Here is a 17,063-nt window from a genome sequence, read left to right on the forward strand (position 1 = left end):
TGTGTGTGTGCGCGCGTGTGTGCTCTCCGTGTGTGTGTGCGTGCGCTCTCCGTGTGTGTGTGTGTGTGTGTGTGTGCGCGCGCGTGCGTGCTCTCCGTGTGTGTGTGTGTGTGTGTGTGTGTGTGTGTGTGTGTGTGTGTGTGCGCGCTCCCCGTGCAGAGGATAAGGTAAGGGACTCAGTTGTTTCTTTCTCCCATGTGGGTCCCAGGGATCTAACTCGGGCTGTCAGGCTGGCAGTGAGCACATTTGCTTGCTGAGCACCTTGGAGCCCTAGTTTAGTGTTCTCTGTACAGTCATTAATAACAAACTGAATATGCTTATGTAATTGCGTATTTTAAAATAGTACGTTTCAGTTTGCAAGTATTCTACAAAGAATTTCTACACTCCTTTGAAGAGTGTGAAGCCACTTAGTCACCTAAGGCCTCATTCCAGGGCCCTGTCCTCGCGTTGCTCACAGCTTCTGCTACATCACAACACTGTTGTCCCTTTCCCTCACTGGTTTAAAGCAGCGTGACTGTGAACTGCAGACTGTGTACACTGACTGTCTTACCCGATTCTTTTAACCTTAGAGGAATTACTACTTCATACATTGGTTATAAAACTATTTTCTTCTCAGAAGTATGTCTTGAACCTACTGAGCCTTATACACAGTGATATTTTTTAAATAAGTTATTGGGAAGACATACTTCATTTTTACTTGGAATGGAAAAATGAGATTGACATAAGTATATTTAAGATTTTTTAGCATGTATTGTTGAGAGGTTCTTAAAGTTCCTTCCTAGCTTTATACCTTAACTTACCTTAAAATACTACGTACTTCATTTGAAATAATGGGTTTTTAAAGATGGAAGAATTGAAATTGCTCCAATTTTTAAGGATGGAAAAAATTCAAATGTGATCTCTTAGAATTATAACTTTCTCAAGTCTGGCAGTGGTGGCACATACCTTTCATTCTGGCACTTGGGAGACGGAGGCAGGTGGATCTCTGAGTTCAAGGCCAACACGGTGTACAGAGCAAGCTTTAGGACAGCCAGGGCTACACAGAGAAACCCTGTCTCAAAAAATAAAACAGAGGAAGGAAGGAAGGAAGGAAGGAAGGAAGGAAGGAAGGAAGGAAGGAAGGAAGGAAAGATGACTTTGTCTCATATTTCCCTATCCTTTTACTTTATTTTCACACTAAGAAATAGAGAGCAAGGCCAGACATGCATGGTGGAACATACCGTTAATCCAGTGCTTGGGAAGCAAAAACTGGTAGTTCTCAGTGACTCTGAGTTAGAGGCCAGCCAGGTCTGCAAATCCAGTTTTAGGATTGCCACACAAAGCTATATAATAGAGAAACCTGGTCTCAAAAAGAAATGGGTAGGGTGGGAGTAGTCACTGATGCTCCGGAATATCACTGTGTGTGGTGGTAATGTCACTGGTTAAGGTTACTGCTGTTCACTAGTCACACTTAGCTTGAGGACTGACTACTGGGACATGTCATAATTGTACTTTGTCTTGCTTGTCACCCTCTGTGTTACTAAATTGTTATAGTTTATACAGCCAAACTCTCACACGTGTCCCATCATGCCTGTGGGTTTGGCAGCTTGCTGAGTCAGATGGCATCCCTGTGTTGATGTGTTGTTACCATTGGAGGACTCCAGCTGCTGCCACTGATAAAGCTTGTGGGGAGTGTTCCAGCACTGGTGTTGGTGGGTCCCCTACACAGGCATCTTCTATCTCAGGAGCCCAGGAAAGACAGCGCAGGAGCTGAGAGAGAGTGCACCGCCGTCTTCTGCTGTGGCCTCTCTGCCCCTCCCTCCCTGCACGGAGGGCTGCTCTGCCCTCTCACTGTCCGTTGGGAGGTGTGCATTACAGTTCAGAGACAATTTCCCCAAACCGAAAACTAGTCTGAAGCGCCTGCAGATCTGCACGGCTGCCGCCTGCAACTCCACTTTTAGGTTTATTTTTGGGTTTTGTTTTGTTTTTCAGAAGTTCATGTTGATCTCACCAGCTGTGTCATGCTTTATCTTGCTTTAATACAATTTTAAGAATCCTGCCTTGTTGTGTTAGGGATGTGATTTAGTGGCCAAATGCCTGCGTAGGATCCTAAGTTCAATTCCCAGTATTAAAAATTTTCCCCCGGCTTCTAGGAAAAATCTGAACATATCAAGTGCTATGCTAAATATTTACCGAAGTTTCAAATAGTTAATGGCTGTAAGAGATACGGTGTTCCATTTCCTTATGTCACATTTATGTTCCATTACAACAGGTTTACAATACACTTGCCCTCTAGCATCACACTTTCTGTGCCTTGTCTAGAAAATAAGAATAGGAAGGTCAGTACTGCAAGACAGTCTGCATTTCCTGATGCAAGCAAGCCTTTTTTTTCTTGAGTATTTTTTCTTGAGTAATTTCTGCTTTTTAAATTAGTTTAATTTTAGAGAGTATTAAGTTGTTGAGGGGAGCAGTTTGACTTAAGAATACAGCCTGGAACCCAGTAATTGTCTCCAGGCTGCATATTACCATGCCTTTTTCCTGGAATGCAGGATCAAAGCACTTCCAAATGTCAGATTTTTCTTAGCTGTCCTGTTAGCTCATAATGGCAATTTAAGTTAGTACTTATAACTTTTTCTTCTATAATTACAGTCAGGAAGGTCCCAGTTGGAAGTCCGGCACCATTTTGAAGTGTTTTCTGCATTAATTTTCTCATACTCAGATTCTTACTAATGTCATTTATAATGTGACTTTTAGACACTACTTTAAAAATGTATAGAGCAGGGTCACTGGAAAGATGGCTTGGTGGATAAGAATACTTATCTGTGATAACATAAGACCCTAAGTTCAAATCATTAGTCCACACACAAAGAAAGGTGTGACTGCTTCACATGTCTATAACTCCAGCATAAGGTGGTGGAGACAGGTAGACAGATCCAGGTACTCTCTTGTTGACCAGCGTGGCCCAGATAGCAGGTCTGCAGCTCAGGAAGGGCACATGCTTGAAGTAAATAAACCTGAGAGTGATGGAGGGAGACACCTGCCTGACATTTTGCTCTGCATCTCCGTGTGTGTGTGTGTGTGTGTGTGTGTGTGTGTGTGTGTGTGTGTGTGTGATGCCACACCTGCATGCAAACATGCCCTCACACATCTCAGAAGTTATTTCGATTTCCCGTCTGTTTATCTTAGGGAATAAATCCTAGAGGACCATACACTAAGCCAAAAGTACAAGAAGTCATGACAGACTAACACTTGTTTCTCCTTCCTTCCCTCTGCCACAGTGACACAGATCCAGGCTCCAGGCAGTGGCCTGAGTCTGACACGTTCTCCGGCTCTCAGTCCCCACAGTCTGTGGGAAGCGCAGCTGCAGACAGTGGCACTGAGTGCCTCTCAGACTCGGCCGTGGACTTGCCTGACGTAACGCTCTCCCTTTGTGGAGGCCTCAGTGAGGACGGAGAGATTTCTAAAGGTACGCTGGACGGCCATGCCTGGTCAGCGCTTGATTTAAAATGTGTCCTTCTGCACAGATTTCATTCAATAAATGACTGACATGAGAAAAAAATCTAATGAGAAATGTATAGAAACATTGAGTGCTGTTTTAAATTCTTGACTGGCCCTTGTGAGTATGGAATACTTTTCCATAAAGACACACCCTTAGAGCATCAAAGTGCCTTTGTGTGGGGAAGTTTTGTGAGGACCTCAACCTTGATTCAGATTTCAGATTCACAGGCTCTGTTTTCTGCAGAGCAGAAAGGCAGGCTCACACTACATTGGTCCTGCTTGTGTGTAAGCGTTCCCAATTGTTTTCCTGACAAGCACCAGGATTCAAAAGTTGTGGGACAGTTGCTATCCACCAAGTAGACAGTAGCAAAAGAGTGGGACTACCTGTCTCCTGCTTGAAAGATGTCTGTCCTAGGCTCTTGGTCCCCCACCTCCTGTGTTAAGGATTGGATACAGAGCGGTTAGCTCCTAAGCAGTGCGTCTTAGGTGCACCTGGTCCCTCTCGATTTTAGTTTAAATAACTCTGAACCAAGTTGCTTAGGTTGACCTGCGTGGTCCGGACAGATCTGGTTCCCTCAGTTTTCCTGCCTCTGGCAACTTTATATTCATTTTAAATTAGTTTTTTCTGTTTTCCACTGGCCTGTAATGGCTGTTTCTAAGAGAGAAGAGTTTTTTCCCATGACAAATATCATCCCTTTAGCGCCATCCTCTGTCTCCTCCCCTTCAGAGAACTTAAAATGTGAGGAGACACTGGGTGAACACAGCCCTAGACTTGCCTCAGAGTAGAGCAGGGGTGCATGTTATAGACTGTTATAAGCACAAGTGCTGGGGGCTTATATTTTAGATGGGTTGGGATTTAGTTTGTTTGTTTGAGTCCTAAAAATATGGAAGTGTCTTGACCAATATGGAAAACATAGCTTTTTTTTTTTTTTTTTTTTTTTTGAGAAGCCTTTTTTTAGGCCCATAAGTCCTTTAGCACAGAGCACTGAGCACTGTAAGCATCCCGCAGGGCGCTGTAAGCATCCCGCAGGGACCCTTGCCCTCCCACCACACTGGCCTGATCATTGTTTGCTTTACAGAGAAGTTCATGGAACATATCATCACTTACCATGAGTTTGCAGAAAACCCTGGCCTTATCGACAACCCAAACCTTGTGATACGGATATATAACCGGTAAATACTGATGCTCTGATCATTGCTAAGTACTCTACAGTATTTAACTGTCAACAGTTTTCCTTACTTTAAAGTTTGTGATCACATAAATGGGCCAACAGACAGTGGTTTGTGAGGACAGAGCTTCAGGTTGTTTTGCCTGACTTCTTGAGACACTGTTATTTTTTCTATGGGTTTCTCAGCTCAGAGAATTTTGGTTTAAAGCAAGTCTTCAAAATTTAGTTGCTCATCTCATTATTGGAAAGAATAAACAATTGGATAAGTGATTTTTTTTTTCTCTTCTCTCTAGTCTTCCAACCCTCCCTCTGCCTCTGACCATCCTTCCCACCATGCTTTGCTTCTGACACCATCTGTGTAATGGTTTTGCACAATTTTTTGTTTCTCATAGTTACTACAACTGGGCGTTGGCTGCTCCCATGATCCTTAGCTTACAGGTATTTCAGAAGAGTTTGCCTAAGGTGAGTGATGTGCATTTGAAGCCTTCTTCAAAGTATCTGTAACATACAACAGTCAGAAAGTTTATATTCTGTATTTTCAGGTTCTATTCAAGGTTTTGAGTTCGGTATTTTATATTAGAGATCTAAATTGCTATATTCGCCCACCAAGGCCATACCTGACTCGACAAGACTGAGTGATGCTCTGCACACCTCCCCATCCCACCCTGTGCTCTCGGTCGCTCAGGAGGAGAGGCAGTGTACTCCTTTGGAGATGACAGAGCTCCAGAGCAGCCTGGTGGTGTGAGGCCTTGGTGTGGGCACAGGGCCAGTGGACGTGGGCCACCATGGGCATAAGGCTTGTTATAATAATGTACATATTTTGCATCCTTCCTTCAAGGAATGTCCTCTTTGTTAACATTAATGACTGTGTTAGTCTGAAACAGCTTGAGTCTGGGAGGTGAAGGTGTGGCTATGTCTCAGCAAACTGGTAAACACTGGGACCTTCAGGAGAGCTCTTAAGGCTGTGGAAAAGAACTCTAAAAACATGAGTTCAAAAATAAATAGTTTCTCAACTATGCAAAAATATAAGGATGTGATATGAATTGTATGAGAGGCTTCAGGATTCTAAAGGAACAGAGGCAGCTGCATTAATGAACCAGCTTGTCTGAAAGATACAAAGGCAGGCAGATTCCTGAGTTCAGGGTCAGCCTGGGGCACAAGGAGTCCAAGCCCAGGTATAGTAGACATGATAATTTCAGCACGGGGTCCCACATGTGTAGCTTAGCATGTATAGGTAACAGAGCCAGGCAGATATCTGAATTCTTTTGCACTATTAAAAGGAAATGTGTGCTGTTTGTCTCCTAAGAAGTGACTGGGGTTACAGGATGCTTGTTCATAGAATAATCAAAAGGGGATCTGAACTAAATAACTGAATTGATACATAAATAAAAAAATGGGACGTTTGGTCTGCTTGAGATGAGCTAGCAGAAAGCAGTAGCAATTTTTTTTTTTATTTTTAAAGAAGTTTCTCTAGTGAGAGCCGAGCTGTCTGGAGACCTCTGGAGAGTGAAAACAGCTCTTCAAAAATTCTTTTCTAACAGTATTTCTGACGTAGTTGGAAGATCAAGAATTTTTTATAGCAGCTTTTCTGACTGGTCAGAAACCCATGCGCTTTCCAGATAGCTTTTAGACTTTTCACTAGCAGGGAGAGCTGAACTAGCTACCTCAGCCAGAGAGTCTTTAGAATAGGAAAAGCAAAGTGCCTGTCTAAAGCAGAGCAGAACACACACACACACACACACACACACACACAGAGCAGTCTAGAAATAGAAAACATCTCAGCGGAACCTAGGCCACCAGCTTGGACCCACATGTTGACTTCGAGGCCATTCTTTTCACCACTTGCAAACTTAACCTGTCTCAGGAACCTGGGCCTAGCCGAGGCTGGTCCATTCTGTAGTAAGGCGCTGTCTACAGGGTAACGTAGTAAGGAAGCAGTGGTTTACAACCCAGGTCTCATGGATTGACCCTCACTGTTGGCAGGCCACTGTTGAGTCCTGGGTTAAAGACAAGATGCCAAAGAAATCTGGTCGATGGTGGTTTTGGCGAAAAAAGGAAAGTATGATCAAACAGGTAATGAATCCGATTATTTTAAAGCAACTCCTTCTGCCACTCATAAGAAAGCAGGCCAGAGGCACTGTCTGTAGCCACAGCACTCAGCAGCTGTGAGGCATCACTGCACTGTGGTGGTGCTCGTTACAGTGAGGCGATGGAGACTGCCATTTTGGGGATAGCTGGGTGGACCTGGGGCTAACTTTGAATTTGACTCCAGAGCTCTGCTCCTTCTACTTCTTATGTCATGTCTGTGGCATGAGTGAGCAGTTACGATTCTACCCAAATCTGCACGCAAACATGAGGAATATCCCTTTGGCAGGGCAGCAGAAGAGAAGGCTTGTTCAGAGACCAACACTCAAATGAGTCTTCATTTTCCAAAGCCTTCAAAGGGAGAGGATTCTGTTGCTTTTCAGATAGCAGGGGGTTGGTCCTGCTTCACCAAATTCATGTGTATATCACGTTATCCCTGGCTGCCTTTCTCCCTTCTGCAGGTGCCAAGCAGGTGGAGACAGGACCAGTCACTTCTGCAGGGCAGTCCAGGTCGTCTTACTAGGGACCTGACCATTGGTCCGGTTATATATGTGGTTTAACATAGTACTCTTTAAGTTCCCTGCTAGCTCCCCAGTACAGCTTTTTATAAGCAGAATATGATTTCTGCCCTTCAGGCTTCAAGTAGAAAAAAAATCTTAAGTTTCCAGTCATCTATTGAGATTTTGTTTCCTAGCGAGGACTGTAGCTGAAGTCTGGAGAAATACTGTACATTGATGGTATCTTTCTTTGCAGTTGCCAGAGACCAAGGAGGGAAAATCTGAGGTCCCTCCAGCAAATGACCTGCCTTCCAATGCTGAGGAGCCAACCAGTGCCAGGTGGGTACCCTGTCCTTTCTCCTACCTCATAGCACTTGGTCAATTCCTGCTTGACTATTAAAGCAATTCTGCTGTGTATGTAGCCAGAAATACCTTTTTCCTATAGAGAGACATGTCATAAAGTGGCTTAATGATGTCTCTTGGTAGTTAAGAGCTGCCTTTCCCAGTTTACAGGACTAAATACACACATCAGTAGTCATAACTGCTGTGCCTATCCTATCACAGCCAGGACGCTAGGAAAGGCAGAGGTTTGAAAAGGCATCATGCTGGACACAATCAAGACTGTTGTCCTCTCTGCTCTCCTGCTTTTCAGATGTCAGAGGGGACAGGAAAAGGCTTCTGAAGGTCTGGCTGGGTACATTTGAGTTGACTGAGCATGTTGTGTGCTCCTGGGCTTACATTCCCAACCCCATGCACTAATGGCAATCCTAGTTTATCTCCTTGGTCTTCTTACTTTCTCTTTGGTAAGGAGTAGAAAGTGAATTTACCAACTTTAGAATATTCCCTACTGTGTCCAGAGAATGCCATGGGGTCTACCTGCTCATTTTGCTAATGATGTTTAAAAGACAGAGAAGTAACTGCCTGCCACTTACAAGAAGGAGGAAGATGGTGTACTTTGACATTTGTGATGTTGGTTGTTACAGCATAAGTAATTGGATGTGGATACGTGGTGGTGGGAACAGTTCTTGCCATCCTAGAAAGGCCTGATGGGTTCTGTTTTGAGACCAGGCCCTCCTGTACAGCCCAGCCTTGAGCAGCTCCTCTGCTTTTGCCTCAGTCTTCTTAGGGCTAGGAGTATGGACGTGTGGCACGTGTTCATTTTCTTGTCCTAAATTATAAAAGCTCTCATCAGTCAGATACACTGCCTGTTTGTAACTAGTTTGATGTTGGGTAGACCTGCAGAGAATGACACTTCTAGTGACGAGGGGTCACAGGAGTTGGAAGAAAGCATCAAAGTTGACCCCATCTCGATGGAGACACTGAGTCACTGTGGGACGGCCTCATATAAGAAGTCTCTCCGACTCTCCTCGGACCAGATAGTAAGTCTTCTTTTTTTTTTTTTTTTTTTTTTTTTAATTTTAAAGATTTATTTATTTATTATATGTAAGTACACTGTAGCTGTCTTCAGACACTCCAGAAGAGGGCACCAGATCTCGTTACGGATGGTTGTGAGCCACCATGTGGTTGCTGGGATTTGAACTCAGGACCTTCGGAAGAGCAGTCGGGTGCTCTTACCTGCTGAGCCATCTCACTAGCCCCAGATAGTAAGTCTTCTGTGCTAGAGTTGTGCTTATGTAACTGCTCCTCACTAGGAGAGCAGTACCCCACACCTGGTGAGCTTGTGACGTGGCTTCCTCCCCACCTAGGCCTTGTGCCTCAGCATCTGGGTATGAACCAGGAAATGGCTGTGTTTAGCTGGCACCTCTGGTGAACCTTATTTCACACTCAGCATAGGACCATGGGCTGCCTCTCAGGACTCATGACACCAGAGCAGTGACATTTATAGTGAAATGCCTACATCGCACTTGCACACATTTTCACTATGAAATGGCTTGACTGGGCTGAACCTGAGGCTGTGGCCAGGGCAGTGATCTCAGTGTGATGGAGGATAAGGAGGTTTGGTTTTGTGGGGGCATCAGGAAATCCTTGGGATTAGAAAACAGTAGTTAAGCATGTGGCTTCCTCAACCATTGTGACCATGCTTGAGTTTGGGCTAAACTACATACGGAGAAACCGCATGCCCTGAGTTTTGCTGTGAAGCATTATACCCTGTTCCAAAGTGTATATTTCCAGCTCTCTTTAATGTGCTTTTTATAAAAGGCAAAACTGAAGCTCCATGATGGCCCCAATGACGTGGTATTCAGTATTACAACCCAGTACCAGGGCACCTGCCGGTGTGCAGGGACCATTTACCTGTGGAACTGGGATGACAAGATCATCATTTCCGACATCGATGGAACAATAACCAAGTAAGCTCAAGCCTCCTGTGGGGAGTGGGAAGGATATGAGCTGGGGAGACCCTCAGTCCTCAGTAGTGAGAATGTCCTTTAAGCCACATGCCCTAAGATGTCCTGAAAGTAGCCCAAGGGAAGTCATTTTATGACTGGAGATGAGATGTGTGGAATACAAATGAATTCTCAAAACTAACTTGTAAAATTTGGCTATTTAGTCTCCAAATTCTAATGTTCAAAGAAGACAAACTATTAAAATTTTAGGGATGAGGGGGAAAAGATGTGTTAGTAAATTATCTCTGAAAATAAATACTGGGATCTCCTGTAACACCGCTTTTAAAAGTGCATCAGTGTGTATCATTACAAGGCTGCCTTGCGGCTGTATAAAATCGGGGTAAACCCATCCTGGTACGTCGTACCCGGCTTGCGCCCCCATTTAGTGCTTATTAGCAGCCAGGATGGAAAGTGATTGACTTTGTGTGTTGGATTTCTAGTATATGCTTCTGTTTCTACCCCTTGCCAGGTCTGATGCTTTGGGGCAGATTCTCCCACAGCTGGGTAAAGACTGGACACATCAGGGCATTGCTAGGCTCTACCACTCCATCAATGAGTAAGTACCACCCTCAAGTGCCCTTCTGCCTAGCTTAGCTCTGACTCGGGACTGGAGAAAAGTAGATCGTCAGTCTGTATACACTGAGTATCTGTGGTCTGCATATTTGTAGCTTTGTGTTCAAGTGTGTGCTTGGCATCCTGTTAGTGGGTTTACGTGCCTTGGCGCACCTCAGGTGTAGGCTCTGCTGACTTACTGTGTCGTCATAATGTTAATTATTTTTACCTAGAATTTATCAGGAAGGCTGCTTTTCATCTTGGTTTATTTACTGGGCAGAGAGCACAGGCATGTGTAGGAGACAGTCCCTTAAGGAAACATTAGCTGTCCTTTTTGGAATCCTAGCATGTCCACGATCCACAAATCTGGAGATAAACAGTGCCTGTCTTGGAATACCATGATAGGAAATCAGAATGGGTCAGTTCCTTGGGTGTGACTTTTCTCCCTGTCCCAGAGAATGCTTTATGTCCTACACAATGTCCTTAAAATAAGACCCCTTGGGTAGTTCCTTTGCAGCAAATACCATAAAGAGAGCTTTGCCCATTCTGGGTCTTTTTCTGAGCTAGGTGAGCACTCTAACAGGGCTTTGCAGGCTAACGTAATCCACTTGCACATTCCTCTGTCTCCCAGTGTGTGCAGCCCTAACTGGTTTTCTTCTAAGTTCAGTAATTTGATTTTCAAAGTAAAGAAGAACTTGGTTTAGATCTGATAAAAGAAAATTGTCTTTTCTTTATCCAAAAGCTATACCTAACCAGGTTGCTTGTGTGTGTATGTTGTCTTTTAGGAATGGCTACAAATTTCTGTACTGTTCCGCACGTGCCATCGGCATGGCTGACATGACTCGGGGTTACCTGCACTGGGTCAATGACAAGGGCACGATCTTGCCCCGAGGCCCTCTGATGCTGTCGCCCAGCAGCTTGTTCTCTGCCTTCCACAGGTAGCTCCCAGTGGGGGGACAGGGGGTGCCAGAGCTCAGGGCCCAGCAAGCAGGAGAACAGAACTCTGACAGGGTCCCCAGGCTATAGAGTGTCAGCCTTTTCCTTCCTTCCTTGGCTGTCTGAAGTGCTCAGTCAGATGATGAAGTAAAGTATGTCTCTTTCCACTGGGGTTTTCACTCAGACACTCTGTCAGGAGACTGACTAGAGAAAAGGAAGAAGGTGTCAGTGCCCAAAGATTAAGAAAATGGGTACCAGTGAGCCTGGAAATCTAAGAACATTCTCTGTGAAATTACCATTCTGAGTTTGGTGATTGTGTCTTTTTGTCTTTAGGGAAGTGATAGAAAAGAAACCAGAGAAGTTCAAAATTGAGTGTCTGAATGATATTAAGAACTTGTTTGCCCCATGCAAGCAGCCCTTCTATGCTGCCTTTGGAAACCGTCCCAACGTAAGTGTCCGTGGCACTGTGTGCGGATGGATCCTGTGTGAGCAGAATTCAAGAGGTGCACTTTAGGGCCCAGCCATGGCATGCCTCCATAAGCAGAGTACGACTGCTCTGCACAGTGGGGTTTCACTTGAGGTACACCTCATACGCCCCCTCGCCCCACTGACCCTTGAGCCTGGAGCTTTGCATATTCTAGGCATGCACTCTGCCATTGGTCTGTGCTATCCCCAACCCTTTATCCTTTCTTAAATTTTAAAAATTATTTTATGTATATGAATGCTTTGCCTACGTGGTGCGTGTGTGTGCGTGTGTGTGTGTGTGTGTGTGTGTGTACCATGTTCATGCCAGAAGAAGGCATGCATACAGTCTCCTGAAACTGGAGTTGGAGATGGTTTTGAATCACCATATGGATGCTGGAAATTGAACCCAGGTCCTTCTGCAAGAGCATCGAGTGCTCTTAACAATGAGTCTTCTTGCCAGTCCCGGTTTAATTTTTTTGTTGAGACAAGATCTCAGAAACTTACCCAGGGTGGCCTTGAACTCATTCTGTAGCACTATACTGTTATGAATCACAATGCAAATATTTGGTATGCAGAACACTTACATATGACTCCTCTGAAAGGGTCATTTGACTCCCCAAAGGGGTTGAGTACCACAATTCTGACTGGTTCTGAGCCATACTCTTGGATCCTCTGCAGAACCGCGGTGTGAGTTCTCTTCTCTCCCTTTTGTACTGCATCCTATGGGGGCAGTCTCCATATCTCAGGTTTACTAATGGTGTCAGCTCCATTGTCTGACCTCCTGTGTACTCTGGGTTTCTCTAAAGACTCCCACTTTTCAGTTGATGTCGGGGTTCTGACTTATGAGGAGCCAGCTAAGTTTCCATTTCTTCTGCAGGATGTCTATGCTTACACACAAGTCGGAGTTCCAGACTGTAGAATATTCACTGTGAATCCAAAGGGTGAATTAATACAAGAAAGGACCAAAGGAAACAAGTCATCGTAAGTGGATTCAGGCACAGCCAGCACCCTGCAGCCAGCTTCTAGCTGAGGACAGCTAAGAGCCAAGACAGGGCAGAGCCCGAGGAACAAAGATATACATCTTTGAGAGGTTTTCTCCTTGTGGATAGCTGCTTAAGGAGTGTTTGTGTGTGTGTGTATCTGAACCCTGAGGGGTAGTGCTAGTTCTAAGTGTTAAGCAGCCCTCTGTAGCACCCATGGTCTTGTTTTCTGTCAACTGTAAAGTAACAGCTTGTCTCTTGCCCAATCCCTTCAGGTATCACAGGCTGAGCGAGCTTGTGGAGCACGTGTTCCCGCTTCTCAATAAGGAACAGAATTCTGCCTTTCCCTGCCCAGAGTTCAGCTCCTTCTGCTACTGGCGAGACCCGATCCCTGACGTGGACCTGGATGACCTAGCTTGAACAAGGCCTGTATGGCAATGTGGGGGGCACTGTCACTGGCCTGGCCCTCTTATGGATGAAGACCCAGGAGCTGACAGTCAGGAACCAGCTTTCCAGAACAGGGACAGGATCCCCGAAGCTGGCTCTGCCACCTTCTTTCAGCTTCCTAGGCCACCACTCAGCACTTAGAGTAATAAGGGGCACTCGGCCTGTATTAGAAGCCCGTGCTCTGAAGCCTGCGCTCCATTACTTGTGGGCTCTCACGTGCTTCTGTGGAGTTGTGTGCTGTGTACCACTCAGCTGCACATTTCAAAAGGAAGAAACCAGAAACTGAAAAAGAGTAGACCAGCACATTGCTACACAAAGTAAAGAGTTCAAATCTCCACTGGTCAGTTGGGATCGTTTCTCTCTCTAACCAGGGCTTTCTCCAGAGGTCCAGTTAGTGCTGCCAGCATTGAGTACATGTCCTCCTGGGGACGCCTCTGCTCTCGCTCATTGAACTAGGACAACTGCTTCATGTGCCAGCACCATGAGCCAGCCCATCTGCCCAGCATGGGCTATAAAGTTGGGGGAAGCACCCTAGCAGCAGCATCTCCTCACCTACCCCCCGCTGCAGTGAGAAAGAAGGCCTTTAGGTTGTTGTTAGGACCTAGCAGAAGAACAGATGCGTATTCCATGTCTGGAGTGACGGTGAGACCTTGGTTTGAATCACAAGAAAGGCAGTGGCTTCCCCTCAGAAGTGTAAGGGCAGCTGCCTCAGTCCTGGGAGTCCTGTTCTCTGACACTGTCATCTGACTTAGGAGGCCCTTGGGGCAGATTATTTCAGGACAGGATTTTTGAAAGTCTGGGCTTCATATTTGCTGAGGAAAAAGCCTTTGTCTAGTAGCATTGACCAGTCTTCTGGATTCCAACCGTGTAATGAAGTCCTGGAGGCCTGGGAGAGAGAGGTTACTAAGTGCCTGTTGAGAACCAACACCTCAGCAGCAGCACCAGCCCGCCACTCTGTCACCCTCATGCAGTCGATAGAGCACATGTGGGGTGCCCCTGCACCTCCCTGGCAGCCTCAGACACTGGCCTCATTAAGTGCTCTTGTCAAATGTTGGAACAGATGGCACCAGGGAGAGTCATGTCCTCAGACCTGCAGAGCCTCGCCCAGCTGGGTATGGACAGTTACTGCAATGCTAACATCAAGAGAAGTACTGATGGAGTGGCTCCGTAACAGAGCTCTACTAGGAAGATGACAGTGGAGGCTTCTGAGCAGAGAGAGCCGCCCTGAAAGATGGCTCCGACTCTGCATGCCCCGCAGTTGGATGGCTGGCCTGACCATGCTTTAGTTTGCTTCACTCGAGATAATGCTCACCTAGGGGTGGCTTAGAAAAGGGGTGGCTATTTTCCAGATTGGAGAGTTGAGTATCCTTGCCTCATTTCAGTATTGCAGTTGAATGCAGAGACTGTGGTAACAATGTTTAATTAAAGAAAAAGAAAGACCATTTGAACCATAGTTGTCGGTGGCAAACCCTGGAGGTACATGCTCCCAGAGAAGCAATGCAGGCTCTTCCCACTGTGCTGATGTCTCCTCCGTGAGTTACTTGTGTTAGGTAGTAGGGAAACTCTGCTATGTTAATGTGAAGTTCTCTCCAGTTAGTGAAATAAGATTCTACTAAAGCAGACACGGGAGATTTGATGCCTAAGCCATCACCACCCTGGTGATTTAGCACATCTTAGCTTTAGGGTAACAGTAAGAACTGCGCACTTAACCTGAGCTTGGTAGAATCTCCATGGTACAGAGAATGGTATGTTTTCTATTAGACCATTTCTGTTTTCCCTTTAGGGAGTCTTTGCCTAGCTAGTCTGTTTCCTTTTCCTAACAGACTTTTTCTTTGGACACACAGGCCTTTACAGAAGGTCCAGCCTAGGCTCTGGGTCTCCTGGCCTGTGCAGGGGGATGGCTGGTCTTTCTGTCCACGTGTCTGTTAGCCCGACACTTGTCACTGCACATTGATCAGTGGGTATTTAGGATAATGAATGTAACTCTTATTTAAAGGAGTCTCCTTGCTGAAAGTAGATGATTACTATTACTGTAGTGTTATGAAGTATTAGGTTTGTGCTGAGAATCCATTGCCATTTGTTACAAATGACATTGTTCTTTCTGTGAAAGAGAGATGCCCTTAAGTGTGTTTGCACACAAACCCCTGGATGGCTTGTTGCAGTGTCACCTTGTCTTCAATGACAGGTGATGCTGAAGAGACACTATGGCAGACCGGCCACCCAGTCCTTCTGTCAGTTGTTGCATCAGTGACTATGGCCCCATGTCTTTCCAGTTCAGTCTAATTTTCGTGTTTGGTGTTGAGTGTTGAAGCTTGCACTGCTGTAGAATTGATGGCTGCTCTCCGTCGGGCTGTGTAGGGTGTATGTGTGGACCTGGAGCATGCATGTGTAACCATATGATTAGTACTGCATTTCCTGGGGTCTAACCCATCTGCATAGTCAGTTGGAAAAAGAAGTGTGCTGTTGTAGTAACGTAGAACAAAAGCTGCTAAAACAACTTAGAGTGGACCAGGACCAGAGCTGAGCAGCGGGGAACCTCTGTTCTCTATAGCCCTTGCCTGCGGGGTGGGTCCAGCCTTCTGTAGTACTCTTCAAAGCCGTCATCTGAGAGAAGAAACGGTTGAGGTGACATGAGCGAGTTTCTGGGAAACTTGGAGAGCATGCTAAGGTTTATTTAAAACCCCAGGAAATGCTCTTTCCAAGGGAAAAATTCTTTTTTTGACTTGAAGGCAGAAAAAGTTCCCTTCTAATAATTACATTCAGCTGATGAAGTACTTGATTATTAGAGAGCAGTGTCATTAAGCAGCTTTCGGTTTTTAGTAATTAATTGTAAACATCAGTGCAGTACCTTCAATATGGTAAAGATGTTATCTTCAGATGAATGGCTCATATTTTGGTGCAGTGTTTGATGTTCACAAAAAATGTTACAATAATAAACTAACATAAACTGATTGCATTGGGCTCCTTCCTTCAGGGACTTTGACTGTATCCGTGCCAGAGATTGATAATTACAATTACAAGTTATACATAAACATCACCTTGGCTTTGCTGACATGCTTGTCTAAAGGAGGGACCTCTTCCTGTTGCTCCCTTGCAAACCCTGGCTCCAGAAGAGAAGCTCCACCCACAGGAACTGTGTCTGCCTCATAGGTTCTATCAAGGAGTGTTTTGTTCATCATTTCCCTATACTCCGGTTCCCACACAGCCCTTCAGAGTTTCCTGGAAGTGCTGCTCAGCTTTAAGACCCCTTCTTTATTAAGCCTTTCCTGGGTAGGAGCAGGTAACAGTTCTGATGGTTCCATCCGGTTAACAGAGTAGACATGATCTTTTTGTAGCACAACCCCACATCATACAATTGATGGTAAAAGTTAATATGACATCATCCTTCCTCAGATCACTGGACAGCAGATACTGCAACTGCTGGATTGCACAGAAGCCACGAGTCTTGGGAGTGGGACTCTATTTTTGCCCTAGAAAAGATCTGATTATAAAGGCAATGGAGTTTTCCCGTAGGCAGTCTTAAGGGCTGTAAGAGGATTGTGTTTGGCAGCCCTCACCTCTGTACCTGCATGCGTACCTCCTTCCATCGTCAGATGGCACAAGGGAAGCACAGATTTTGTTTACAAAGTGGATGGGGTCCAGACAACGCCACTCTTGAAACTGTAGACCTGGAGTTAAGGTGTCCACTTCCTTTCATGAAGCAGATATGTGGGAAATAAGACCGATCGTCACTGGGAATGCTGACTATGTTGCTAATCTGGTAGTGATTTAAAACACACCACAAGCATTCCTCCTTGCAGATCCCATTTAATAGTATTTAGTCATTTAAATGGTGCTGTTTGGTGGCGGTACGTATCAAGGGCAAAATGTTCCAGTTCTTAAAAAGCACTGCTACCTGGTTAGAGAAGTTGTACCCTGAACCTGGTGGTCCTGTGATATGGACCAGTCACTTAGTCCTCTTAGGAGGACTACATAAGACCAGCCTCAAAAGTACTGAGTAAGTACTTAAACTATGTTTATACCTCTGACTCACTTATGGGCACATGACTAGAGGGGGTGTGGTGACTTAGGGAGGGGTCGTTGCTCCAAACACCCCTCCAGACAAGCTCT

The 17,063-nt window shown here is 45.3% G+C and overlaps 1 protein-coding gene across 5 annotated transcripts in view; it reads left to right on the top strand.

Moving 5' to 3' along the window:
- Window positions 1–15,905, top strand: part of Lpin2 (lipin 2) — a 105,774-nt gene extending 89,869 nt beyond the window's left edge. For all 5 annotated transcript variants that reach the window (XM_029531179.1, XM_029531180.1, XM_029531178.1 and 2 more), the window contains 12 exons: window positions 3,258–3,445; window positions 4,557–4,650; window positions 5,039–5,108; window positions 6,630–6,719; window positions 7,485–7,567; window positions 8,463–8,607; window positions 9,389–9,537; window positions 10,043–10,129; window positions 10,911–11,063; window positions 11,395–11,509; window positions 12,404–12,507; window positions 12,782–15,905. In XM_029531179.1, coding sequence (XP_029387039.1) covers window positions 3,258–3,445; window positions 4,557–4,650; window positions 5,039–5,108; window positions 6,630–6,719; window positions 7,485–7,567; window positions 8,463–8,607; window positions 9,389–9,537; window positions 10,043–10,129; window positions 10,911–11,063; window positions 11,395–11,509; window positions 12,404–12,507; window positions 12,782–12,926 — 1,423 coding nt within the window. In that variant the 3' untranslated portion in view covers window positions 12,927–15,905. The remainder of the gene's footprint in view (window positions 1–3,257; window positions 3,446–4,556; window positions 4,651–5,038; window positions 5,109–6,629; window positions 6,720–7,484; window positions 7,568–8,462; window positions 8,608–9,388; window positions 9,538–10,042; window positions 10,130–10,910; window positions 11,064–11,394; window positions 11,510–12,403; window positions 12,508–12,781) is intronic.
- Window positions 15,906–17,063: the final 1,158 nt, after the last annotated feature.

Source organism: Mus pahari, chromosome 18 (genome assembly GCF_900095145.1).
Source record: "Mus pahari chromosome 18, PAHARI_EIJ_v1.1, whole genome shotgun sequence".
Lineage (NCBI taxonomy): Eukaryota > Metazoa > Chordata > Mammalia > Rodentia > Muridae > Mus > Mus pahari.